Consider the following 26,773-nt stretch of genomic DNA (forward strand, 5'->3'; position numbering starts at 1 on the left):
TGCACATTACCACAACTTCATAATTATCAACACAATAATGCCACAATCACACTACAGGATGCATGTACACTACTGGCTACTCCACTTTCACACTAAAGAAATAAAATTTAAAAATCATGTATATGTAGCTAATGTTTGATACAAAAAAATTAAGCAATCATTAAATATGTTCCAAGCCACTCGCACACACTAGGATGACGCCTGGGGAGTATTCTCCAGCACAACTGTACACTGTAGTATCGTACTGTTAGCATTGTCTGTACGATTAGCCACTACTGTGGCAGATGTATGAATTTCTGCCATCTGGTAGGGGAATGAAAAAGTTGCTGAAGAGGAGTTACCATTATTTCCAGTTTTCCAGTTAGCACAAATGCTTTGCCGTATGTCACATTTTTCCTGTATCTTCTCAGTCACTGGTAATGGTATATTAGCAGGCTTTACTTCCTCAGGACAATTCTGTATCTCTTCCACATCACGCTCTGGACATTTAGTCTGTTCATGAGCGGATTCCAATTCTGCAGAACCATTGCTGAGGCTCTTTGTATTATCATCAGTCTTTGTGCCAAACACACACTCTGGACTTTCTTTTTTCTGTAATTGATATCGACTGATACTACTACCCAATGACTTGACAGGATCAGATGAGTTCTTGCTCATATCTGTTGATGGTGCAGTAGACGATTTCTTAACGGATTGTTTACTTTTCTTCCGTTGCTTTGGTAACAAGTCACCACTACCACTGTCAATACTAACATCAGAACCTAGAAACATAACAAAATATCACCTTTATATAATATAGGCTATGTATATGCCTCTATACAGTGAAAGTGTTAGCCTTCACTCAGTTGTACAAAACATGTCACAATGCAATGTGTATATCACACATACATGTACTTTGATCATCTTGGCTTTCATCTCTTGATCGCTTATTAATTTTCACCCGACTCTCTGTATGCCGTAAAGTGTACTTAGATTTGGTTTTCAGTTCAGATCTGTCCCTGAAGGCACCTCGTCCTTTACTATAAAGGTTAGCAATAGGATATCATTCATCACATCCACAAGGAAAACAGATGATTTATACAGAGAGATGTGTACACTTCACAAACACAACTTGATACAGTGGAACCTCAGTTATCCAGACCCCAATTATCCAGATTCTTGGTTTACTGAACTACGGAAATGACTGCTCTATTAGAGTAGTAACTGTTCTATTGGTGTACTAAATTACGTTCTTTATGCTATTTTATACACAGTTTCAGAGATATGGACTATTCAGACTTACTGTATGGTCCACCCCTGGTCCCAAGGGGTTCGGATAACTGTACATATAGCAACATGAAGTAAGATAAACAGATCATTAATGCAACAATTTTGTATGGTGACATGTAAATACTGTATATCTAGCATTTAGTAGTAATGTGTAAAGAAATATCTATACTAAAACAACCAGGCTGTGGAAAAAGGTGTGGCTCTCTGTCATCATTAAAAATGATTAGCACTAGCATTGTTGCAGCCATTTCTTGTTTAACTTCCACCCTGGCCTTTTTGAAGAGTCTCACCCTTTTCTTCACAGCTTGTATAGATGTCACCTTTTTTTTTTTGTAATTGCAACCTGCTTTAAGGATTTCCTTTTACCTGTTTTTCTTTACTAATGGAATCATTCAACACAAAAAAGACTACTATTTTAGTGAATTTGTGTATAATATAAACTGAATAAAATGATTAGCTATTAGGGTGACTTGTTACGCAGCTGAACCCAGTACAGCGTGACTTTTACATGGCTGAACACTCTACAGGGTGGCTTGTTTGTAGCCAGTATCTCTACAGGGTGACTTGTTCATAGCTGAAATTTCTAGGGTAATGTTTTTGTATGCTGAACTTTCACAAGTTACAGCTGAACTCATTACAAGGTGGCTTGCTCATTGCTAAACTCTCTATGTTGTGACTTGATTGTAGCTGATCTCTCTATGAGGTTGACTTGTAATCTACAGAATTGCTGAACTCTCTACAAAGTGACTTGTTGTGGCCGAATTCTCTACAGGGTGACTACTTGTGCTACTTGTGCAGCTGAACTCTCTACATGGTGACTTGTTTGAAGTTGAACTCTCTCTAGGGTGACTTGTTTGTGTGGTTTTTATGTGAATTCTTCTAAACTACTGAAAGGTCATTCTATGATGATTAATCTACCTATACACTGATTTTCAGTTCATTTCTATAAGTGGTTTGCCTAGTAGGTGTGGCAACTAAACATTTTTTGAATTAACAAAACTTGATTACCAGGAGTGCATCGGATCCTATGGACAAGGGAGCATGTAACTCCGTACACTACCAATACTACGGGAAAACTTCAAACATGGCGTCGGGTGTTACTATGTATATAATTGGTTACATCATTCTTAAGTGGAACAGGGATGCACTGAGTGGGCTGCTACTCCATCGTCTAAAGTGAAGGTAGCAAAACTGCTTGATAGGAAGATCATCAAGTCGAAAGCTTGGAATAGTCAAGCGGAGTAATTTTGCGTGATTATTGACTGTAGAAAGACTGTCCTGCTAAGCCTGTGCTACTATTCCTCCGTTACGCCATTGAACTTCGTTTCCATAGCTTTGCTTCGTCGCAGCGGAAATGTGACGTATTTTAGTATGCGCCCCCACATAATATCCTAATTAAGAAATTTTAAAAGTTACTTATTATAGTACACGGCAGCCATGTTTGAATTTCACTCTTTACGAAGTTACCTGCTCCCTTGTCCATAGGATTCGATGCGCTCCTGTTACACACTGGTGGTTTTTGTGTTGTATCGATCTTCATGGTCTTAACCTTAATTTCTTTCAAACTACTAAAAGGCACTCCCATGATGGTTACTCTAACCACAGACCACCTTTTAACTGAATTCTCAAAGCGGTTTATCCTGTATGCACGATAGAAGTTTGATATTATTTTATTTATGCACATAACTCCATGAATGTTGATCGGATATCTACCAAAATTGGTACTGAGATTTGCTTTAATAACCCCTTTAAGTGTGCCAAATTTCAGCTTGATTGGAGTCCGCATTTGTGAAAGATTTTGAAAAGTGTGCAGAATGAAATAGAAATATATACAGGATATCCAATTGGTTAAGGGATCACAGAGCTACATATGTGTGAAATCATGTTTTCTTTCTTCCTGTCAACATACAGTACCATGGTGTGGTGTGCCAGCTTCTTGGGTCGTATGACACACTACTATGCGCCTTGATCAGGCAGTAAGGAAAGTGTAACCCCACCTTTACTTGTGGAAATCTAGTAGCAAGAGTTCATAATATATATACTAAGGAGAGTATCCTACTCTCATATACCCCTGTAGAAAGGCGTATCGTGAAGTTATGACGTAACGACAAGATGTTGTGGTTTGTGACGTACAGGAAGCTGTAAAAGTGCAAGAATCGTTAACACCGTTTCACACTTGCGACGCTCAGGATAGCCGTATTCGCAAATGGCCTAGTAAGAAACGCCTACGAAGTGGTCTTAACCCATGAAGGAACGATTGTAGTTGGGTGAGAAACGCTTAGAGCTGGAGTTAATTTGGTTGCTAACGACGTTGGTAGGCACGCGTTCAATCGATACCATTGTCAACTAATGACATCATTAATTATACAAAGAAAAACGGGCAAACTCAGAAGTGTTACGTCATAACTTCACGATACGCCTTTCTACAGGGGTATATGAGAGTAGGATACTCTCCTTAGTATATATATTATGAACTCTTGCTAGTAGGCCTCAGGTTAATAAATACTATATCCTACTTATGGTGTAGTTAACTATACTTACTGCTAGATACTAAGGCTAAATGGTATTTTAAGGAGTCAACATTAATACTTGCATTGAGATTCTGGTTGTCAAGCATTTGAATATTATAATACACTGTACATGTACATATGCAGGTGTAAGGCATGAATAGCTACAAATGTATTGTAAGTCAAGCAGTATTATGTTCATACATGTGATACAGTACTAAGTATACGCATATGGTATATACCTTTCACAAGTCTCACATTCACACAATTCATTTCCTTCGCCAAAAAAATTGTCCCCATAGTAACAAGTGATCTCGTCTCCAGGTTCCATGTCCTCCAACACTCTGACATAAGCAGTGTCTCTTCCTTTGGCTATAAACTAGATTATGTACAACGATGTACATTTACATGTCTATTTCAGCCATACCGAGCATCTATGCAGTATGTACTATACAACTTGCATCCTAAAATACACACAAATGGTCCACATACACACCACGTGGCATCCTGTGATCTATACTAACAGTACATGGCCACAGATTGGTTGTATCACAGCCATTAACTCGAAACAAACATTACAAATGTACAGAGTGTACAATAAACATATTGTACTGCACGGACAAACAAGGTGAAAAACTTACTTTACACGTTGGCTTGCAATCTATAGATACAACAAAACAGTAATATTACACATCCTAGAACAGTAAGCACCACAGTATATACTTGAACACCCAAGGTCACATGAGTACATGTACACTGCTAAACAATATCTGGAAAGGGATAGTAGTTAATTTTGTCAAGTCAGTGGCTTACAACATGTAAATCGCTTTCAACATGTAAATCATCAGCTTATAATGAGCTTTTGTCATTAATTAGGCCATGGCTAGGTGACCCATTTCTCGAGGCTTCACTTATAGCATGCACAACAATGTACAACACTAGAGTAAACAATGGAGCCATTCCATTATTTACTCTTGGGTACCAGAGGGGTAGGACATGATGTTATAACGTGTACGTTTTTTGCATAATGCAATTGAATTCCAACGATAATTACATGATAAAAACTAACGTACCAGCCACTTGCTTCACTGTAGATGCCCAAGTTGACTGAATTTACTGCTAGTGACTAAGAATGCAGCAAACAATAACACAGGTATCTAGAAATTGAATTTATTTTATAATGTGCTATTGCAAATTTCACCATAAAATTGCTGGAGCTCAATGAAGCTCAACACATGAAACAATTTCTACGCTAGTGAATTACCATGTCCGACAATAAATCCAGTTCACGGTTTACTAGAACTACACCCTATGGTAAATGTATAGTATGCATACGCCACACAATTATTGTGACATCATGTCCTATCCCCCCCCACGTTTGGTTACACTAAATGACATATTTTGATGTATGTACACATGCCACACAAAACATGACTAACCATGGTTGACATAGGCTGCTGGACCCAGCCATAGTTGAGAACACCTCTTGCGTGTTGAGAACATGACACTAAAGTCATTCTGGCCAGGCTTGAGAAATGTCCGTTCTTCCTCTTTAGACATCTCTGCTATGCAGCCAAATAAATTGGGAATATACTGGCCAACTTTCCTAGGTAAAGAAAACAATATCAATACACAGTAGTATAATTGTATCAGTACACAGCTTGTGTGTGTTGCATGAGCACACATTAAACAACACATGCCACACATCCCATGCGTACACACACACACATACACGTACACATATTTCAAGTTATCCAACCAAGTATAATGTTATAGTTACAAGCAACTACAACTATTAGGCAGACATAGCAATAAATAATCATAAAACCGCACACATTTAAGTACACGTGTAACTCTATACTCTATAATACTTGAACCTTGTGAGAATGAAACACACAATACGTACTTGATGCATTAGTGAGCCAAACGTACAGCATGTACACGTACCACGTTTTAGTCACAACAAGTTTGGCCCCAGCTCCTTCTTTGTCCTGAGAATATCTGTTTGATGAGGTGACCTTAAATCCTGAGTCTGGTTCATAGACACGCAAGTAGCGAACTAGCTATAAGGTCAAAAGAAAAAGGATGTTTATAGAAGCACATACCAACCAGTAACCAGTGGTGACTGTAGTTATGTATCAAGTTACCAGTTGATTAACTTGTTTGGTTTCCAATACCAACATGACCAAATATGTACGCTAATTCACATTCCCATCCCACACATTGTCACTTGACTCCTACATCCCCTATATGTGTGCCTATTATATTACAGGCATTGTTTGCCCTTTTTGTACATGTATAGCAAAAATGGATGGTTGTGATTTATTTATACTACAGCACATACTACACACAGTGTAAGCCACACAACAAATCCTTACAGATATAGCGTCTCTCTCTGCACACATTCAATTTTTATACTCTCTTGTATGAAGATGTAACAAGTAACAACTCAACACACACTGGGAAAATATTGTGGGAATTGTTAAAATTCAGGGACATCATCAGCTATCAGATTTGTATTTTTCTGAAACAGTGGAAAAACTAACAACTACTACATGATAGGAAATTTAACAAAATAGAAGGTCAATTAATTGGATAAATCTGTTTCAGCAAGCATCCATAAACCCCTTTAAATGTTTTAATATAGGATTTCTTCAACATTTTATTTGCTGATAATATTGTGGATTTTTGTCAACTTTCCTTCCATATGGTAATTAGGACAAGAATTAGTTATTACCGTAGATTCCCTAAAAATTCGGCAGAAATAAATTAATTCTGTTCAGGTCTGGCCGAACAATTAGGAAAAAAATGTACCAGCCTGGTGCTATTGTCGAATTTTTAGGGATCTATCTCTAATACAGTCTGCACGCTTCATGGCTATGTTATTTGCGATTTGTTTACTGCTTACTTTCTAGATTTCCTTCTACAGGGACCAATAGGAACACCTCGAGGTGGAGCTGACGATACCACAACACTCACTTGGCCGCAGCGCTATATACTATGATTGCCTACATTATCCAGGAGGGATGGTCAATGTCATTACTACATCACTTTTGAATACAATCACCCAGACGTAATATTAAAGATTTCAACAAGTAATAAAAAAAATAGAAACCACAATCAATAATATTATTAAACTATCTCGTGATAAATCTTGCTACTAGATGCTGCATGAAGTGTTCCATGGCTTAACAAAGTGTTATCTGAAGGTGTATCATGTGGGGCCAGGAGAGATTTTATTCTGTGAACAGAAACGAAGATCGTTTTGCTATAGCCAGCCGTGATGTCACACGATGATATCGTTGGGCACGTTCCCTGAACAATTTCACACTTGGTACTTCATACAGAATCGAGGTAACATATTGTGTGAGGTCACCGGGAATCCTCAGTACTCAAGAGACCTTCGTCAAACTAGTACTCCAAGCGCCGAAAAATTAGCGCGCTTATAATTAAAAACTTTCCTGCACTTGCCAAAACTTAGAGCACATTGCGTTCAAAGCACGGGGAGTGCCGAATATTTAGAGATGCCGAAATTTTAGGGAACCTACGGTATTCATAATAAAGGCTTTGTAAAAATTGCGGTAGCAGTGTATTTTAATAATAGAAAGACTGTATGACAGCAGTCTCCATAAGTAGCATTGATGGGGAGGAATAGCATAAACTTGCATGGTTAGTCATTTCAAGTAACTGTAATATATTTAACAGTATATTTAACGTATATAGAAATTAAACTTTGTTTTGACATCAGCTTAGTTACAGGGAACGTGTGTATAACACAGTGCACATTACACAATACAATTTCAAAGTCTATTAAGTCATAAATGTTGAGAGATAACAGTTTATTGTTATATTGAAAATGTTCTATATTCTGCAGAATCTGTACACAAATACATCATTGCAGCAACGTCCACATACTATTTAAATCTACAAACATTATGTAAACCATTAGAACCTTTCCATTGAAAGACCTGACATTAGCTAACATTTTGAGAATTGCGAAAGTTTCAATGGAATAAAAACTGGACACATTTTTTAAGATAGAGAAACATGCAGTAATTGTAATGATACAGTCTACACATTGTAAAAATATTCTCCATTTATGGATAAATGTATAGCCTCTACTGTACCTGACATACATCGGCTAGCAAACAAAAACAGTAATCCAATATGTTTACCAGTCATCAATATGTTAGCCTATCTGTGATTACATTAACAAGTGATCTTAGCAATTGCTGCATGACTCATTGTATCCAACTATTACTAATGAAATGTGTAGGCAACTAAATGACCAGTGGAACGTAGTTATTAAAACAAGAGGCGTTTACAAGAACTGAAATTATACAGTCCACACTCACATGTTCCTTGAAGGCAGCCTTTTGTTCTTCCGTTTTTCGTAAAAAGTACAAGCGGGCCCATTCTGTGTCCTCCACTAGCAGTTTGTACGCCTTCTCGGTATCGCCATCCTCAGAAAATTCCATTACAATCGCCTTCAAGTCGTGATATTTGCCTCTGACGTGTCTAAACCTGCTACACATTTTGTGTGTGGTGAACCCCAGCATTGGGTCCACCACGAGACTACTGGAAATGTCATCGAACTCGGCAAGCTGCCTCGAAGGAGTCATATTCAAACAGTGAGTGCACGTGATATCACGCGATAGTCCATGTGCTGTGAGTTTCTTCGCGAAAGGAGTTGGTGAAGAGTCTATCAGAACCTGGTGAGTGTTACTTGTGGTTAAATGGTGATTTCTTGACCAGTGGAACTCCTTGAGGACCGCTGTTGGAGATGTTGGAAACTTTTTAACCCTTAGCCATATAGATTTTTCGGGACATCCCTCTGTATCAGGCTGTGACGAAGATTGAAACGTGAGATGTGGTTGATTCTTGCCATGGTTAATTTATAAATACTAGGATTGTTTGTTGCTCATCTAGTTTCAATATTTATTTTGTTTAATTAACTGCACTTTTCTTAATTGATTAAAAACTTTTGTTTTGTAAATCTGAATATGGTTGTGCCGTCACCTGTCATGATCACTGCTCTTTCAAATGCAGAATTCATTGGTGTATACCTGATAATTAACTGAACATTTTTTGAATACCAGTCACTTTCTTGTGGTTAATGGTAAAACACGACTGAAGCGATATTCCCATGATTCCAAAATCTTTTGAATGCTTTTATCACTTTGATACTTTGAAAATTTTATGGTAGCTAAGAGACCAGGTAATGGGTAATATGTGATAGAGGCATTATTTAGAAAAAATGTACTCAAACCTGCACCTGTAGTTTTTATTATTATTATTATCATGAATAGATGTATTATCATGTTTACAGTGCAGCAAGTAGTAGTAGTAGTGGTTCACTGCTACTGACAGTGCAGCTGTTCAGTGTCTTTGCATCTGGGTGATTTGTTGTGGGTGAACACTGTAGTCAGTTAACTTCCAAAATATGGCAAAGCCAAAATAGCATATTTGCTGATGAATGGGGACTGAGATACTGATCGTCCTTTACAATACAGTAAAGAAGATCTGGTCATTTACTCATATAGTGGGTTTATTTCTTTCAGAAATTTTTGAGGTTGCATCTGAGAACTTAGCAATGGCCATACATAGCTGGACTTGACAATAATTAGCCCAGATACAATTATGAAGTATTGTATGCATGATTTAGAAATTGGGCCACCATTCTGCATTTTGAGAGTAGAAGTAAGTGTTTATGATGTAGTTGTAAATTAATACAATAGCTGTCACAAACTGCAAGTATGATGCTTGTTCATACATTGTGTGTTAATGTACACAGGTGATGGCTGTAATGTTATCTTTTCTCAAACTGCAATTCATTCAAAGTTCCTTAAAGCCATGTGCTCATACTGTGCTAACTTACAGTGTGAAACGTAATGATCATCATATTATATTGTCATTACTGTTGCTTTTAAAGTTGATGGTGGCTCATTTAAACCAAGAGTTCGTAACATATTATTAACTCTTGCTTAAACAGATTATGCATTGGCTGTTTGTTGTTACTCGTGTTTACGCCAGTTTTTAAACTGTATGGAATGGTTGCTAATCATTAAGTACTAAATATGTAGTATGGATTATTTACTATTCTTGAGAAATGTCTGAACAGCTAGTGTGACCACCTTTGGTTCCAGGTAATTGGTGTGCATCACTCATTTCTGTTGTAACCATTAATGTCCAGTGTCCACATACTCTTAAGAGATTGCCCCCACATCCTGAGCAACATCAATTCCATCAGAGAAAGTTTTCAGTAAAGCAGCATTTGCAGACCACATCGACTACGTGAAGCAAGCTTGTTTTCTGCCAGCACCTTTGAACATGCTGGTCTTTATAGTGGAGAACCTACTGACTTATAATGACCTAATGTGCAGTATTCAGTATTGTTAATAGTTAAGAATGCTATTGATCGTGATACTACAATAGCAGTATTGCTCTATACTTTTGATCATTAATAGATAAAATTCCGTTGAGCACCAAAAGAATTTCTTTTAATTCTTCACTTACATTCGCCAGGAAATCTTTGGTTTCCTACTCATAAAATCACAATGAATGGTGAGGCAACAATAAGCTTTTGAAGTCCACAAATCAGTGGTAATGACATAGTTATCTCCATTACTGATAGAATATACAAGCCTTGTACATCTTATACTGCGTTTTGACAGGAGTAGCGTTGGTCTTCCTGTCGGAGGGAAACTCAAAGACCATAGTTCATCAGTTTGCAGCATTATTAGAACCTGGCATCATTAATCGTGTTATAAGGGTAACATCTTTGCCAATTACCATACAGTACAATAGTAACTGTATAGTAGCGACCACAAAGGAGTAGGCGTGGCCCACGAAATAATATCACCCAAAAAAAACAGCCTCAATTTCCCCTGACGACAATGAGGCAGTATTGCTAAGGTAGAACTAAGCCCAAACAAGCTTTCAGATCGACCTAAAATGCTTTCAACAAGTTGCTACGGGATTTTAAAAATAGTTTATTTAACAGAATTTTCTACTGACTGAGTAAGTAAGTAAGTAACTGACTGATGCCTTCAGACAAGCGTAACTAGATAACGGCTAAGGCTACGGGCTTGATTTTTTCACTGTTCGACGTTGCTTTGGCCTGACAGGTGCCTTTTGGCATACCGCAGTACGTACAATGCATTCTTTATGGACTTACCAGTGTCCTCCTTTGTGTTCCATTCATCTTTGCTGACAGCAAAAAGTGTCGATTTGGCGATGGCACGTGATGGCTTCCCTTTGTAACGGAAATCGTCCGTATTTTTCATAGTGGCTATTTTGATAGCAGAGGTGCTTTTCGAACAGTTCTTTATACAAAATGCTGCATAACTGGTTGAACAAAGCTGACAATGAAGCATAATGTATACTTTACTTTTCAGACTATAATTGGGATGTGCAGTGCCATTTCAGATGCATGGGTTCACCAGTCCATAATAGTTATTTACAAAAAAAGTTAACAAACAAGTACACAGAAAAATTTGGAATTTTCAACTAGAGTAGGGACCATAGCACATCAATAAAAAGTACTGAAACAAGTGCACGATATTAAATCACAGTAAAACAATTATATCCCTACTGTGCATTTCCATTATGGTATCATGAGCACAGTAGGGATATAGCACTTCTTATTGTTTTACTGTGATTTAATATTGTACACTACTCCAGCTTGTTTCAGTACTTTTTATCAATGTGCTATGGTCCCTACTCTAGTTGAAAATTCCAAATTTTTCTGTGTACTTGTACTCTTAGTTGACTGAATTCGTTGATTGACTTAATTAGGGCAATGAAAATTAGGTGTTACACCATTTAGAGAAAGATTTCAGCTTTTATGCTGTACTACCCACGTGTCTTCTTGTAATACCAAGTGAGATGTTTTAGCTAGGTGCTTTCTCCCTTGGGATCTAGAGCAGAGAGAAGTGGGACCCTCCCTTCACCTGTGGGGTAACTGGTATCACCACACTTTTGTTAAACCTCTTACTACAGTTGCATACTAGTTGTGGTTGCCATGTTAGAGGTATTGGGAAGTCCCTTATTGATATCCCTGACAGACATCCCTGACGGACATCCCTGACCATGTGTAATTACTTTCCAGTTGACCTGAAACACTCCTGCCACCTTTGTTGGGAGCTCTGGCCTTGGGCAATTCTTGTGTCAATGCATCGTGCAGTTATTATGTAGTTTTTAAAGATATGCAATGCTTTAACTCACTCCTCATCATCCTCAATAGGCAGTTGTTGGCTGGTTTTGATATCCTCTGTGATCTACAGACCATGTGTGATCTAGCGTGCCAAACAATAAATGTATGCACTCTGTGGTAGGAAAAATTTTAAAATGCTAATGCAGTCGTACTGGAAGTTAGTGTATTAAAAGTATACTACATACTTACACTGTGGTGAATTATTCTGCTTAAGGATGGTTTTTGCAGTTGTGAACTATAAGCTATAAATAGTGCCACACATTTGCCACCACAGCCCTTTACCACAAGGGGCAATCACTCGAACACAGTCTTTAAGGTGCAAGTAAGACAAGGGTAAATTAGTTGCCATAGCTAACACAACAGGGTCAGTGGAGCAGCGGCAGCTGCACATCAACCCAAGCAGCAAGAATAAAAACACATCTGATAACTTACTAGGACAACACTGAGGATCAACCTGAATCTCTCTGCTGCTCTCAATCCAGTGAGTGATAATGGCAGGAAATCACCTTGCTGTCTTTGTGTCAGTTCTAACAAGGGAGTTTCCGAAAGGTACAGTAGCTTCACTGCACTGGCAAACACCCAAAAGAAACCAAGATGTCCCTCCTCAGCAAGACTGTACAAGGTGTGGAAGGCAGAACGTTCAAAGCAATCATCTAGAGGCCAAGTACCTTTTACTGGATGCTGTGGGACCTCTGGTATAGACCATATCTTGGGGGTGGTTCTGGAAAAAGTCACTATGGGTTTGGATTTCATGATGTTCTATGATGTTCTATGGGAAAAATGAGGGCAAGTTTTCTTGTGTAAATTGCATGTGCTGCACGTGCTTCTAAAACTTGAAATGACTGGCTAGCTTAAAAACTGGCTATCTATTAACTTGCTCTTGTGCAAATTGTGAATTTGATCCAGTGTTGTAGTTGTGCAATGGAAATATTTTTAATATAGTGTAGTTACAAGATCTATAAGTATACCCCCCTTGCTTTTATAGCACACCTTGGCTGAGGCATGGAATTGTAGCAATGCTAAAAGATACTGTTTCCTTTTTGCAATCTGTGTGAGGTAATACAGCGAATTACTTGCTGTAGTTGCACAGTTGATGTATTTATCAAGTGGCCTGTATGATCATGTGTCACCTTGTTATCATTGTAGTCATAATGCCTTCTAAGAAGGGATCACAATCTAAAGATCAACAACTGTCTCAGCCGCAACAACAGGCTCAGCCACAACAACAGGCTCCTCCTCCCCCACCAGCTACTACCACAGCTGCTGCTGCTGGTAAACTACTACAAGATCAGTCACAGCAGATGTTGTTGCTGCAGGAGAGCACAGATCCTGTCAGTGCTTGCATGTCGGTTGTTGATAGGAAAGTCCGTAACTTGGACAAGCGGAAGGTACGTGTGTTGGTATTGTTTTTTTTTTTTTGTTGTGTGTGTGTTCTGTAATAAATATACTTGCATGTTTTGTTTTCTGGTTAGACAAGACTTCTATCATTAAAGGAGAAGGTGTCAGCTGGTGAAAAAATCGAGAAAGAACAAATGGTATTTATGTTGTACACCGTTTATTGTTGTTGTCATGGTTTAATGATGCTGTGTAGGATGCTGTTTCTAAGCTGCAGTCTGTTGAGGAACAATTGGAGATGTTGAAAGATGTTCAGAAACAATTAAGTAGCCTAGGGACTGAAGTATGTAGTCGTAAAATCTTTGCAAAGTTTGTTTAGCCTATTGCCATATTGTGATGTGTGGTCACATTGTTAGTGCATTATAGTGTGTATAGTGTAGCAGATGTGCGTGTGTGTGCATGCATTGGTTGGTATTTGAGTCCATGAAGAATAATTTGTTTTCTAGTACGTTAAGTTAAAGAAAAAGCAACAGAGGCAAGAGAAGGTGCAGCAAAGAGATCAACAAAAAGAAATTGAGAAAAATGCCGTTGCAGGTATTTTATTATGTAAAAGTGGTTGAAACCATTTACAGGACTTGTTTACTTAAATATGTGCAGTCTGTATGACCTATGTACATATTAATAGTTAAAGTTTAAAGTGCCTTTGCTATCACTAATATTTTAATGTTTAGGGACTTTGAGACTGCAGTTGGTTTTAAACAGTTTGGATGACACTGCCAAGGAAGACTTCCAAAATGGAACCAATGGAGCAGTAGTAAGTGGAGAGTAGTTCATAGTGTTGGGCATGTGTATCATATCCTTTGATGTATAGAGATTAAATGAAGCAGAACTAGAACAGCTGGATGACTGGTACCAGTTGATCAACCCACCAAGAGCTGATAGCGAAGAGTAAGCATTGTGTTTGCTATACATGTCCATACTGTAGTACAGTGGTTCAACTTCATTTGTGCATCGGATGATACATGTTTGTGTAATGTGCATACAAAGTGTTTGTACTAAGCATTATGATCTTCTTGTCAATTGGTATTTTTTACAGTTACAGTCGAGATATACAAGAAGCCACCGATCATATATTATGTTATTTGGACAACAGTACAAAACAGGTTAACGGAACTACTTGTATCCTTTCCTTTGAAGGACTTGTTTGCTAGTGCTCTCTGTAGATGTGTATCTATCCAAGTGTCATATCATATAGTTTCTCAGTGGCTCAGTGTCTCAATACATAGTAATAGTGATTGGTTTCAAATTTGGCGTACAGCAGGAAATATGATGCATGCATCACAATCAGTTACCCTTGTGTGTGCATCTCATTTCTGTTTGCTTGAAGAAGTCTGCAGGTGCCACTTCACAAGTAGTGCGTGGGTCAATAGCTTGTCTGTCTCATAAGGATGTGATTTTTGTACCACATATCTGATTTGGTTTGAAAGGTCGTATAGTTCTCCATATGTAACAGGCAGTACACAGGTTAAGTTTGCTTGCCAGTAATTGGTACAGGGTGCATCAGCATGTGTCATACCCATGTAGCTGGTTCCTATCTTTCTGATGTTAATGAGTATTAAGTTATCCGGTGTTCAATACAATTGTATGTGTTACCACCAATATGCGCAGTGGGTTTAATAGTTAAATCTGTATACAACTGAATGAATGGTGATCTCTCCTTGAAACATGTAAACCTTGACAGAGATACAGATGAGGAACTCAATAAACTAGTCACGAAAGTCGATGAGAGTGGCTACTTTGATGTGGGACATGTTGGAACCGATGAAGAAGAGGAAGAAGAAGAATATTCGCAGGAGGAAGAAGAGGCTAAGGAAGACTATGGAGGAGATGAGTCATCACCTGAAGAAGATGAAGCAGAACCTCAGTCATCTCTCCAACAAGTATACATATGTAGCTAGTAAATATCCACGTGGTTGTGTGTATGCACAAATACTAGTATGTACCGTGAATATGCACATGTCCTATATGTGTATTGAATGTGATATGCTCTTATTTTGGTATCAGGTACTTGTTGGTTCAGTACCAGCACAGACAATTGGATTAGGAGGAAAGCGAGAAAGTCCTCAGCCAACAGCTTCTGCTTCTACTCACATTCCACCTGGTGAGTACTGGATAACCTTTTACAATTTTGTGATGGAGACGTTTCTTTGTAACCTGTTACAGCTGTACAGTCCCACCAAGGAATGGTGCCAGCACATGTTAACTATCTACCAGGCACCCCGTCACCGACATTTCCAGGTCTTCAGTCCACTATTCTACAAACTGGAGGAGAGGAAAATTTCCCAATTGACTTTCTACATGAATCAGACCTAAGAGGTGGTCTATGCACTAAGCTTGCATGTCATCTAAATGCCTTGGCTTATATCTTGAATGCATCAGTCATGTGTGTGCACGTCACATGTGCGTGTGGGTGTGTGTGGGCATGTGATATATATGGCAAACTGTGTACGTTAATTTGATTCAATTATACAGGTGTCACATTGTGCTAAGTGTAACTTGTGTGATGCTCCATTTTTGTGTTATGATTTAGTGACCTTAATAATGTGCCATGCGACATTAGCATCCATAGTATATGTGTGACTGCCCAACCCACCGTGTTTCATACTGTACAAAAATAGAGTTGAATGGTCTTAGAGTTGTGTTAACAGTAGACAGGGAAAACAGTTAGAAACCAGACGAAGTTGTGCAGAAATGAGAAAGATATTTTTTGCTATTCGTGAGCAGACAAATATGATTGCACATCCTTGTATAAAGGCCCGGGCTTCTATATCCTTCCTAGACATTTTGACCAAGCCTGTAATCATGGGCTTCAGGGCATTTATTTTGGATAGGTCCAATTGATGGCTGTCATTTAATCGAATTCAAGTCCTGGTAGAACACCATTATTGTGAAGAACCTTTAACAACATAAGTGTAGTGAAGGCCTAAAAGGACAGAAAAACAGTTGTATGATGCATATCTGCATGTATGCGGACTCGCATGGACTACTAATGTGATTACTTGTAGCACCTTCATCTCTCAGAGGGTTCTAAACTTAACAAGAGAGAAGAAACAACAGCAGCAAGGGAAAGCATTAAAGTCATTAACAGTAGATTCCAAATGTGCTGGAAATTCCTGGCTTGTAATCGAGACAGGCGTTTATTTTGAATTGGCTATTATATGGTGGGTTTGTGTCTTGCTTTGCTGAGTACTGAAACAAGTTTTTGTAACATCATACATAGTAGGGACCACAAAGGTTTGTGTGTGGCCCACCCAAAAACCAACATCATTTTTCCCTGATGACGATAAGCGGTATTGGTTAGCCCAAACAAGCCGACCCGAAATGCTTTCAACAAATTGCTATGAATTAAAAAAAAAAAAAATTATTAACCGAACTTTCTAGTGACTGGCTGACTGACTGATGCCTTCAGACTAGCGTAACTCGATAACTACTAAGGCTACGAGCTTGACTTTTTCACTGTTTGACGTAACTTCAGCCGGACACATGCCTTTTGGCATACCACAGTATGTACACTTACCAGTGTCCTCCTTTGTGTCCCATTCATCTTTGCTGACAGCGAAAGGTGTCAATTTAGTGGTAGTGTGTGATGGCTTCCTTTGTAATGGAAATCGTCTGTATTTTTCATAGTGGCTACTTTGATTGCAGGGGTGCTTTTTGAACAGTTCTTGTTTTGTAATGGTTGAACATAGCTGGCAAGGAAGCATAATGGATACTCCACTTTTCAGACGATAATTGATAGCTGGGGTGTGCAGCGCCATTTCTTTCTTTTGATGCGGTATGCATAGGTCCACCAGTCATAATAATTTTATTTTGCAAAAAAAAGTTTACAAGTACACAAAAAAATTTTAGAATTTTCAACTAGAGTAGGGACCATACATAGTACATCGATAAAAAGTACTGAAACAAGTGCACGATATTAAATCACAGTAAAACAATAAGTAATAGTTGTAACACAGGCATGAGGCTTTGCCTGATATGTATGCCCAACTACCTGAGGGCCACAGGCCCGAGGGCAGAGGGCATACATATCAGGCAAAGCCCGAATGCCCTGTGTTACTAACACTTACTAGGCTGATAGCCTGTACAGGGCGATCAATCACCCAAGCCAATACGAGTGCAGCCACTGGCTGTATTATATACAGACATGTATGCATACCTAAAATTTTCGATTATGGGTCAGCAGCTAGTACGTTCTGGTCACATTCGGTTATGATAAACGGACATATCCTAGGCGAAGAATTTCAGTTACGCAAGTTTAATGTTTAATCAGTGCTATTGAATCGTTTATGGAAAAACTACGCAGTTCACTAAAGGCCTAAACAGGTAAGCTTGCTTGTAGAGTGGTTACTCTGTACAGAGTGGTAGCTCGTGATGGGGGCGTGTCTGTATTCGAAAACATGTGCAAAAACGATCGATGAATAAGCTATAGCACTAGTTTTCACCTTAGTCCAATGTTTTTCAACTTGTAGGATGGCGAGGATAACAAAATGCTCTCTGAGTGGTTTTCATGGCAAAATCCAAGTCGTGCATCCTAATCACGTGAGTATTAGTCGATCCCCACAATCAATTTCGGTATCAGTGTCTATATAATCACTGCCCAGTTCTAGCCTGGTCTACATTTTGTATCTAGCTGGGCTACATACGAAATGTAGCCTGGGCGGTTCCTTTGATCTGAGGTGTGAAAGTGTTATATATCCCTACTGTACTAAAGATACCATAACGGAAATGCACAGTAGGGATATAACACTTCCGCTTATTATTTTACCATGATTTGTGACGGTCTCAGCGAAAAACCGCCTGGTTCGCACAAGCATGAGTTTTGAGAAAAACAAAATTTAAAAACTTGAAATTACGCATGTTACAAGAAAATTTTATGCAAGTTTTAATCAAGCCATTACTCAGAGAAAAAAGACTCAAATCAATTAAACCTATACACCATCTTATTCGCCAACTAATGGGGAGTTCAAAAATCTTTGTTTAACTTCTGTAGCCCCAATGGTTTGCGTGTCACGTGCGTTTGTTTATGATGCGGTAGACGTAAACAAAGCCGTTGCCGTTTCTTCAATAAAACCGTCTTCATACACCTATGCACAAGGAATTGTTGGGCGAAAACTAAACCTTGATCGATCTGCCAATTCATGGTGAATATTGTAAACCAAATCCCAACTCTGTAGACTAATCCAAACAGAAGTTATGGCTGCAAATGTAAGCGCCTGTTGTTTATTTTTAGTATAGTCACTGTACAAATCAATTTCCTTGTTCTTCCTACTGTCTAGTGCTGTAATTCCAAACCTACTCACCATAATTGACTGAAACTTTGGGGAACCGTTCCTTGATGAGATAATGCTGAGAAAACAAAAAGAAATTTGGAAGTTGTGCGAACTAGATGGGTTTTCGCTGAGATGGTCACATTTAATATGCACACTCCAGCTTGTTTCAGTACTTTTAATCGATGTACTATGGTCCCTACTCTAGTTAAAATTTCCAAATTTTTTTCTGTACTTGTTTTAAACAAAGTTTACAAACATGATGGGTTTTTGTTCACCCAATCTCATCATTGTATGTTGTAGATGATAATGCAATTTTAGTCTTAGAAGGCAACCCTTATATTGACTGTTCAATTAGAGTAATACAGCAGAGGTGTGTGTTCTATTAGAATATTTAAACAGACTTGTGTATTAATACCTGGTCAATACACTTTACCTGAGCACTGTTATCATTACATACAAACAAATGTCCTTGCAAGCAAAATTGCAAAATTTCTCATTTGTAAAAATAATTTTTTTCACGAATTTGTATGTACAATGAACGTAATTTTTTGGTGTATGTGTATGATACGTGTGCCTTAGTAAAGTAATTGTTAGCGATTTTCTTTTTAGGTGCTGAACACGAGCAAACTAATGATAGCTCATCATCATACATTGCTGCTCACCAGCAGCAGCAACAAAGTCACGAAGTGTCAACAGACTACAACTACACAAATGCAACATTAAACATGACTTCTGCAGACTCTGCTGTCCCTCCCATTGTGTCACCGACTGGTGAGATGATCCAACCTGGACCATCTAGCTATAGCAAGCAAACATTATCAAGTATGTGCAATCTAAAGTGTCAAGTGCTTATCATTCCTTGTTTAAAGCCAACATGTAGAATGGTTTTGCTTGAAACGCTTGCATATGATGCAGCTGAAATGGTGCCTTCTAGTCTTAGATAGCTTTTTGTGAACATTGAGTGTTCATGATAATCTCCAATGTTTTACACTGTACAAGTACTAGCTAAGTTTATTTTTTGTTGGCCTTGAATGAATGGGTTTGCACCATCATTACACTTTTAAATCTCAGTCAACACCAACATTTTGTCTGCTTGTTGTGGAGAGTATTAGTCTAGTTTCAGAAGGCAAACAACAAATATACATCCAAACAATACTTCAGGTTTACAGAATCAATTTTTTGGATGGTTAATCACAAACTGCTGTTGGTATGTTAACTGCATTCAAGTGTGCAGGTATATTGCCACACCACTGGTTGCTTATTCTAATCCGTGCCTTAAGTGCACTAATATTTCATTTACTCTTTAAGGTATATATAGTATGCAGTTTATCCTCTGTTCTAAAGAGCAGACTGAAGTGTTGTACAGCGTGTTAGCTGAATATGTAGTGTATGTTCTATTAGAGTACTAGACCAATGACTCTGTATTGACTGTGTGCAACTTGAGGCTGTTGTACCACATTAGCCATTTATCACAGTAGAGTATTTACAATGCAATGTACAAAGTGAGATGGCGTTTTCCTCTCATTATCCATTTTGTTATTTCGCTTAGATGAATTACCATATTCATTTACTCTGCTTATATAGGTCAGCAGGTAACGTCACACTCTCCGGACCTTACCGAATCATCTACTACCACACCTGGTGGAAGACCTCTACAGTCCAACTCTAAACCTTATGAAGGTGATTACCAAAGTTCTGGCCCCACTTATGCATCGTCGTCAAGCAGGAAGGTGTGTAAGGATTAGAATGTGTGCATGTCATGTTGTAGGAGGAGCACTAGTGAAATATCTAGTTTGGTTTTGCTCGGTGAGAACCGATGCTTATCAAACGGTACTACTGTACCGTTTAAGTAGGGATTGCCCAGAAAATTTTGTGTACCGCTCAAAATTCCGCCTTTAAAAATCACCCTAGAGACATTTTACGCAATGAAAATCAACTTTATGGAATAGTACTAGTCCATATAGTATATAAAACAGCACAAAACACAGGTGGCCGGATATAGATTTTTTTTAAAAAAAATTGCCAAAACCCCTAATTTTAGTCTCACTGCCTCACTGCCTGCCGCAGTCATAAGGCTAGAGGCCAAATGAAGCAGCGCATGGCTACCATTTTACGCCACAATAACAAACTCACCAGTGGAATGTGCCTTTTGGGGTTCTGACGAGTATAGGCCCTCTGCACCTTATCTTTTCTTTTATCTTCAATCAGGCTGCTTGTCTTCTTCATCCAACGAAACCATATTGAGGCATTAATTTTCTGTATCAACACTTTCTTTCAGCAACGTATAAATACCACAGAATTATTTCAGAGCTGGATTTCAGAAGCGATTCAGTCCTGGCGCTATAAGAGATATACTAGCTAGATATCTGCAAGTTTGCGATTGGGATCCCATTTGCGATAGGTTCGCAACCACACCCATTAATTAAAGATCTAGGTGGACTAATAGTGATAGAGTACGGGACTACACCTCTTAACAATCCAACGGTTTACTTAACAGTAAACAAGATGACCTCACCCCGTATTGGTCTAGCTAGCTGCACACCTCTTGGCTGACTTGTCTCTAATACAACAGTCATGTATGATATTCTAATAGAACAGTCACAATGTGCCAAAGTAGGGACTTTCCCACTGAGCTATGCTGTAATACCATCATTCATCTCTTGTTTCACTACTTTTTGTTGCATAGATCCCTACTTCATTTTTAAATTAACAATTTTTAAAAAATACTAGTTTTAGTTTTTTTGTAGTAGCACAGCTAACTACAATGTAACTTATGACTGTTGTATTAGAGTGACTGTTGTATTAGAGTATATCTCAAGTCAGCCAAGAGGTGTGCAGCTAGCTAGACCAATATGGGTGAGGTCATCTTGTTAACTGTTAAGTAAACAGCTAGATTGGTTAAGAGGTATGGTCTCCGTACTCTATCACTATTAGTCCACCTAGATCTTTAATTGATGGGCGTGGTTGCAAACGGGATCCCAATCAGATATCTAGCTAGTATAGCGCTCGGACTGAAGTGCTTCTGAAATCCAGCTCTGAAATAATTCTGTGACGTCTATATTATGTTGCTGAAAGAAAGTGTTGATACGGAAAATTGATGCCTCAATTTGGTTTCGTTGGATGAAGAAGAAGACAAGCAGCCCGAAAGAAAAGACAAGGTGCAGAGGGAACACACTCGTCGGACCCCCCAAAAGGCACATCCCACTGGTGAGTTTGCTATTGTGGCGTAAAATGGTGGCCGCGTGCTGCTTCATTTGGCCTCTAGCCTTGCGACTGTGGTCAGTGAGACTAAAATTTGAGTTTTTAGCAATTAAAAAAAATTAATATCTGTCCACCTGTGTTTTGTTGTATTTGATGTTGTTTTATGTATTATATGGACTAGTACCATTCCGTAAAGTGGCGTAAAATGTCCCTAGGATGATTTTAAAAGCAGAATTTTGGGTGGTGTGCAAAATTTTCACCGCGATTCCTACTTAAACGGTACTACCGTACCATTTAATTCTAGAGTACATAGTGAATGCTTTGTTTATTCTTGTGTTTTAAAATGCTTGTGGTTCTCTTTATTGTTAACCTAGTGCAAGTTAGTCATATTTTGGTCAAGCAACTTGGTGAATTACCATCCTAAAACATATTTCATACCATATTGAGAATGTTAGATGACTAATTTTATTTCAATCTAATTTATTTGTAGGTTATATGGCTTTTATCAAATCATTTCATAATTTGGATTCTACTTTAATGGACATGTCTTATTCACAGACATCAACCATTTGATGTGTATAGTGCTTGGACCAACAGTTGCCATTGTAACACCATACTAGTGTCAGAGAAATTCCAAACTGGGATCTTCCCAGCAGCTTTATTTTTAGTAACCTAGAGCAACCGTGTCTTATTGCTACGTATGTCATATATATGTGTGCGTTTTGTAAAGAGCAATGCTTAATACGTATGTTTGCATTTGTAGCCATTGGATAACGGTGGATCCTCAAACAGTCGAAATTACGGCACTAACAATAACAATGGAAACTTTCGTGGCAATCGCGGAGGAAAGGGCCAGAACATGGGATATCGTAACAGTGGACAAATGGTTGGAGCACCAGTGATAGATAGAGGTGGAAACAAGCCTCCTTACCAGGTATTGCCTATAACTGACTATGAGTATGTACAGTGTTCCAGGCAATTGAGAGTGAATATAGCTAGTGAAGTATTTATATAATTCCTTCCTTTTGTTCATGTAGAGAGTAAAATCCAGCTACCAGGTATTTACCACAAGCCTGCATGTTATTTATTTTTTTTATTAATGCTTTACAGCACAAGTGCTGAAGGTCTGTAGGACACCTGGTCCTACAGCCTGCTCAAAGACTTTAGCTACTTAGACTTTAACTACTTAAGGTGTGTTTGAAAAGGTGGAGAAAGGAGAAAAAATCCATGACTGGACCTAGGTAGCCTCGAACCTGCAGCCATCCGATGTCTGGCCACCTAGCTATCATCAAAATGTAGCCTAAGGGTTGTAGTTTACCTGTTTGTATTAAGAGAGGGAGAGTATCAAACACTCAATATACATGTACAAACTTACTACCACAAGTTAACCTTTTGATGAAATTAATATCTGTCCTAATATGGAGAGATATTGATAGGTGTTTAATACAACTCCACTGGTAAGAGAGAACTGTTGATAGGTGTTGAAGCCTCTATTCTACAGAACAGAGTGAGGTGTTGATACTGTACTAGTGGCAGTGCAGTTTGATAAATACATTCCAGTTAGATACTCTCCCTTACTACTGTATTATGAACTCTTACTGATGCTAATAACAGTTGCTTGGTTGCTAGGAGACACTACTTCTTACGAATAACCATGAGGCCTACTCCTTCCAGTTAGCTGCATGTGCTAGCTCACAACTACAGTGGGGTAGTTGGATAAGGTGGACATGGTCGGATTCGGACGTGGACATACTTAAACATTTATATGGTGTCATGCCTAATGTTGTTTTACACACTAGTCCCTACTTTCGACCCAGACATTGGTTGTCTTCGCATAGCACCGACCATTTTTATAAGCACATGTGTGGATGGTGGGCTAGCACACTACAGAATACTATAGACCATACTGTTGTACATATGCTCTAGAAATATGATGCAGAGTTATATAAACCATAAAGATTCAACTGGTATGCCCCAGTTTAGTCTCACAGGCTAGATCCAGGATTTTATGGTTTTCAGTATAAAGTGCAGGCATTTATACTGAAATAATGAGGCTGTAAGCCTGGCCTGTGAGACTAAGCTAGGGCATTCCAGTTGAATCTCCATGACTCTGTATTAGAGTTTTTAGAGCAAATGTACAACAGTATCAAACAATATAGTAAAAATGTTTAGTAGTGCCATCCCACTCCCTCCCCCTAAAATTAATGTATTGTATGTAGCAAATAGCACCTAAGGAAGAGTCTTTGTTATCAAATCCAGCATCACAAACAAGAAAACACCTAGAGAAGGCTGAATATAGAATTTTTAATGCTGAAACCCGATTTTTGGCCTGCCTGCTAGCTGCAAGGCTAGAGGCCAAACAAAGTAGCATATGGCCATTTTATGTTGCTAGGCGTTGGAGGGTCAATTAAAAAAATAGTGTTCCAGCAATAGAGGATATGCATGCTATATTATTCGAACGAAAAATGATCAGCGGCGCAGCGCTTCCAAAAAAAGTTGACGGTGAACGACTATCGAAGATTTACGAAAATTCCATATAAAAGTACTGGGTAGTGAATGCGGCTCGAAGTATAACTCGCCTTTTAAGCTACATGCAGGCTTTCTGTTGTCGTGAACGATTACCACAAGGCCACGAAAAACTCATATAAAAGTATGGGCAGTGAATGAATGTTCGAACTGGAACTCGCCACTAAAGCGACAGGCCTGCTTCTTCTCGCCGGATGTACTACTTCTTAGGCAGAAGGATAAGTCACTTAGTAAGAATTGCTCGTAACTGATTTACCGTCCATGTAATGAATCGATTCGCATTCCGTTCACCATCATGACGTATGAAAAAATCACGTGTTCATTAGAATGTATTCGGCAGTGCATATCCTCTATAAAAAAGTAGTGAAACAATATATGAATGGTGGTAGCTATTAAAATATAACTATGTGGGAAAATCTCTACTTTGGCATTGAACTTATGGTGTAATGTGGGATTTTGACACATAGCTTTGTTGTAATAGTTGCCATCATTCATATATCTTGTTTCACTACTTTATTGCTGGAACCCTACAGTACTTCATTTTTGAATTAATAATAATAATTTTTAACTGCACCAGTAGTCTGGAATATTCTAAAGCATGCAAGCCTATCCTCTACATATGCACTTATAATGTATTAGTGCTATGCGAAGGTCTCGTAGTAGAAGCTGGTGTAAATTAACATTTTAAAATGTATTTTGAAAATTCCTGTGTTTGTGTCCATGTTCAACCACTTCTACCTTTTCCAACTGCCAACTACAGTGACCATTATTAAGCTGTTAACCATGACTGTTATGGTTAGAAATTAGGAATAATTTCCTTTGATGTCTGTAGGCTTGATGACTTAGATAAATACCTATAGTGGTGGGGTTACTAAATAGGGTATCTTGTGGTCTCACTTGTGGTGTTTACTACTGATCAAAAACCAAAGACAAAATAGGTGTACTGAGATGAACATCATTAGTGTTTATGGTATACTAATTTAATGCTTAAGGTGGTAAAACTTAACTGCTTGTCTGTTTATAATATATGTTGTGTATCTGTCAAGGTTGCTAAGATACATGTAGATGTATTTGTCATTGTACAATCTGTTGACATAAATATAATGGTTTATCTGCTTTACTTGTAGTTACTCCATTGCTGCAATAATACCAGTTTTTAACCCTTAAACCAGAAAACTGGATTTAAACTAATAAATATGCATGCCTTGTACAAAGCGCTGTAACTTTCGAAGTATCCATCTTATGACTACACAATTTACGTCATTCTACTTTTGATGTAACAAGGATTAAAATGATACCTAGGGTTTTACCCTAGTGGTAAACAGTGAGGCCAACACTAGCCATGTAAGTAACTTTTTGGTAAGGAAACACACAAACCCTTTACATACCTTTATAAAATCATCCATAACTCAATGGTGTACTCCTATCACCTTGAAACAAGTTCCTTTTGATTTGCCATTAATTTTCCATCAGGCTATATACGATTAACATGAGTAAACCCACAATCAAAATTAAACACGTGGCTAGAATTTTGAAACACGAAGATGCGACTCGCTGTTGTTCATCACTTCATAACAAGTAAGCCACTGTAGTTAGTGTTTATTTAACCTTCTCCAAGTAGCCCAGTGAACAGGCTTTTAATTAATGTGTAGTTGTAGGCTATAAGAATTAAGTTACCCCTCCTAGTGTCACCATGCATGCTCGTATTGTGTAAACATGCATTTCCCCAAAGTTCTTTGCGGGTTTAAGGGTTAATAGCAAATAGTAGAAAGTCAGGCCTTCATCTAGGTAATGACTCAAAGTGGTCAAAGTAAGCATGTGCACAACATCTATAGAGGAGTTTGCAATTAAATGAAAAAAATATATCCATGTGGATGTTTCATTGTTTGTTTTCTTACAGAATGATTATAGACGTCCAAACAATAATGGAAATTTTAATAGAAACTCAGGTATGGTTTGTTTGAAGATATGTTTAGCACATTGCATATTGCTAGTTATCACATTGCCATCAAATGCATCATTAGAAAGTTTTTTGTCCTTTATAAAGAAGCCTCTTAGCAGAGTACTGTTGATTTAGGGCCCGGACAGATGTGTGAGATTATTCCTGATTCGTAGATGTCCTTTAACTGGGAGTCTACTGTTTGAACTTCAATTGTTATTGTCTTTGTTTTGTATTACTATTAAAGCTCTGCTGTTATCCATCTTGTTGTGATGGTGCTTTACAGGTCGGGGTGGCCAGCGAGGAGGAAGCACTTCATCTAGAAGGACGTAGAAACTACCACATCATTCCAGTTAACACTATTAAGTAGACAACTTGATTTTACATATAATTGCATAGTCATAAAACATTGATGATTCAGCAAATGATTTAAAGTTCTGTAAATACTGTA

At 38.2% G+C, this 26,773-nt stretch overlaps 2 protein-coding genes across 7 annotated transcripts; one reads left to right on the forward strand and one right to left on the reverse strand.

Moving 5' to 3' along the window:
* Positions 1-8,568, reverse strand: LOC136259724 (histone-lysine N-methyltransferase KMT5B-like). Of its 2 annotated transcripts, none has more exons than XM_066053245.1 (7): positions 8,132-8,568; positions 5,724-5,839; positions 5,216-5,382; positions 4,418-4,437; positions 4,019-4,155; positions 895-1,019; positions 1-761 (listed from the first exon to the last, which is right to left on the reverse strand). In XM_066053245.1, exons 1-7 carry the CDS (start codon positions 8,396-8,398, stop codon positions 190-192), a joined length of 1,404 nt encoding a protein of 467 aa, XP_065909317.1. In that variant the 5' UTR covers positions 8,399-8,568; the 3' UTR covers positions 1-189. The 2 variants fall into 2 exon arrangements, with proteins under 2 accessions (XP_065909317.1, XP_065909316.1); XM_066053244.1 differs by having other exon boundaries at positions 889-1,019; positions 8,132-8,560.
* LOC136259723 (caprin-1-like) lies at positions 8,337-26,773 on the forward strand. Of its 5 annotated transcripts, none has more exons than XM_066053242.1 (17): positions 8,388-8,491; positions 8,585-8,639; positions 13,138-13,379; positions 13,464-13,526; positions 13,583-13,669; positions 13,833-13,920; positions 14,058-14,140; positions 14,198-14,274; positions 14,423-14,505; positions 15,076-15,266; positions 15,391-15,487; positions 15,550-15,702; positions 19,266-19,478; positions 20,241-20,386; positions 22,621-22,791; positions 26,284-26,332; positions 26,609-26,773. In XM_066053242.1, the coding sequence occupies exons 3-17, from the start codon at positions 13,143-13,145 to the stop codon at positions 26,653-26,655; spliced, it is 1,785 nt and encodes a 594-aa protein (XP_065909314.1). In that variant the 5' UTR covers positions 8,388-8,491; positions 8,585-8,639; positions 13,138-13,142; the 3' UTR covers positions 26,656-26,773. The 5 variants fall into 5 exon arrangements, with proteins under 5 accessions (XP_065909313.1, XP_065909314.1, XP_065909312.1 ...); XM_066053243.1 differs by having other exon boundaries at positions 8,401-8,491; positions 8,593-8,639; XM_066053241.1 differs by lacking the exon at positions 8,585-8,639 and having other exon boundaries at positions 8,337-8,491.

This window comes from Dysidea avara, chromosome 7 (assembly GCF_963678975.1).
Source record: "Dysidea avara chromosome 7, odDysAvar1.4, whole genome shotgun sequence".
Lineage (NCBI taxonomy): Eukaryota > Metazoa > Porifera > Demospongiae > Dictyoceratida > Dysideidae > Dysidea > Dysidea avara.

Excerpts from the sequence above, each read along its gene's own strand:
- LOC136259723 (XM_066053239.1), top strand. The coding sequence starts at position 12,753 with ATGATGTTCTATGGGAAAAATGAGG. Across the intron at positions 14,506-15,075 it reads ACAGGTTAACGGAACTACTT|ATGAGGAACTCAATAAACTA; the intron begins GTATCCTTTCCT and ends ACAGAGATACAG. Across the intron at positions 22,792-26,283 it reads GAAACAAGCCTCCTTACCAG|AATGATTATAGACGTCCAAA; the intron begins GTATTGCCTATA and ends GTTTTCTTACAG.
- LOC136259724 (XM_066053244.1), bottom strand. The coding sequence starts at position 8,398 with ATGACTCCTTCGAGGCAGCTTGCCGAGTTCGATGACATTTCCAGTAGT. Across the intron at positions 4,438-5,215 it reads AGCAGCCTATGTCAACCATG|ATTGCAAGCCAACGTGTAAA; the intron begins GTTAGTCATGTT and ends TTGTATCTATAG. Across the intron at positions 1,020-4,018 it reads GAATGTGAGACTTGTGAAAG|TAAAGGACGAGGTGCCTTCA; the intron begins GTATATACCATA and ends TAACCTTTATAG.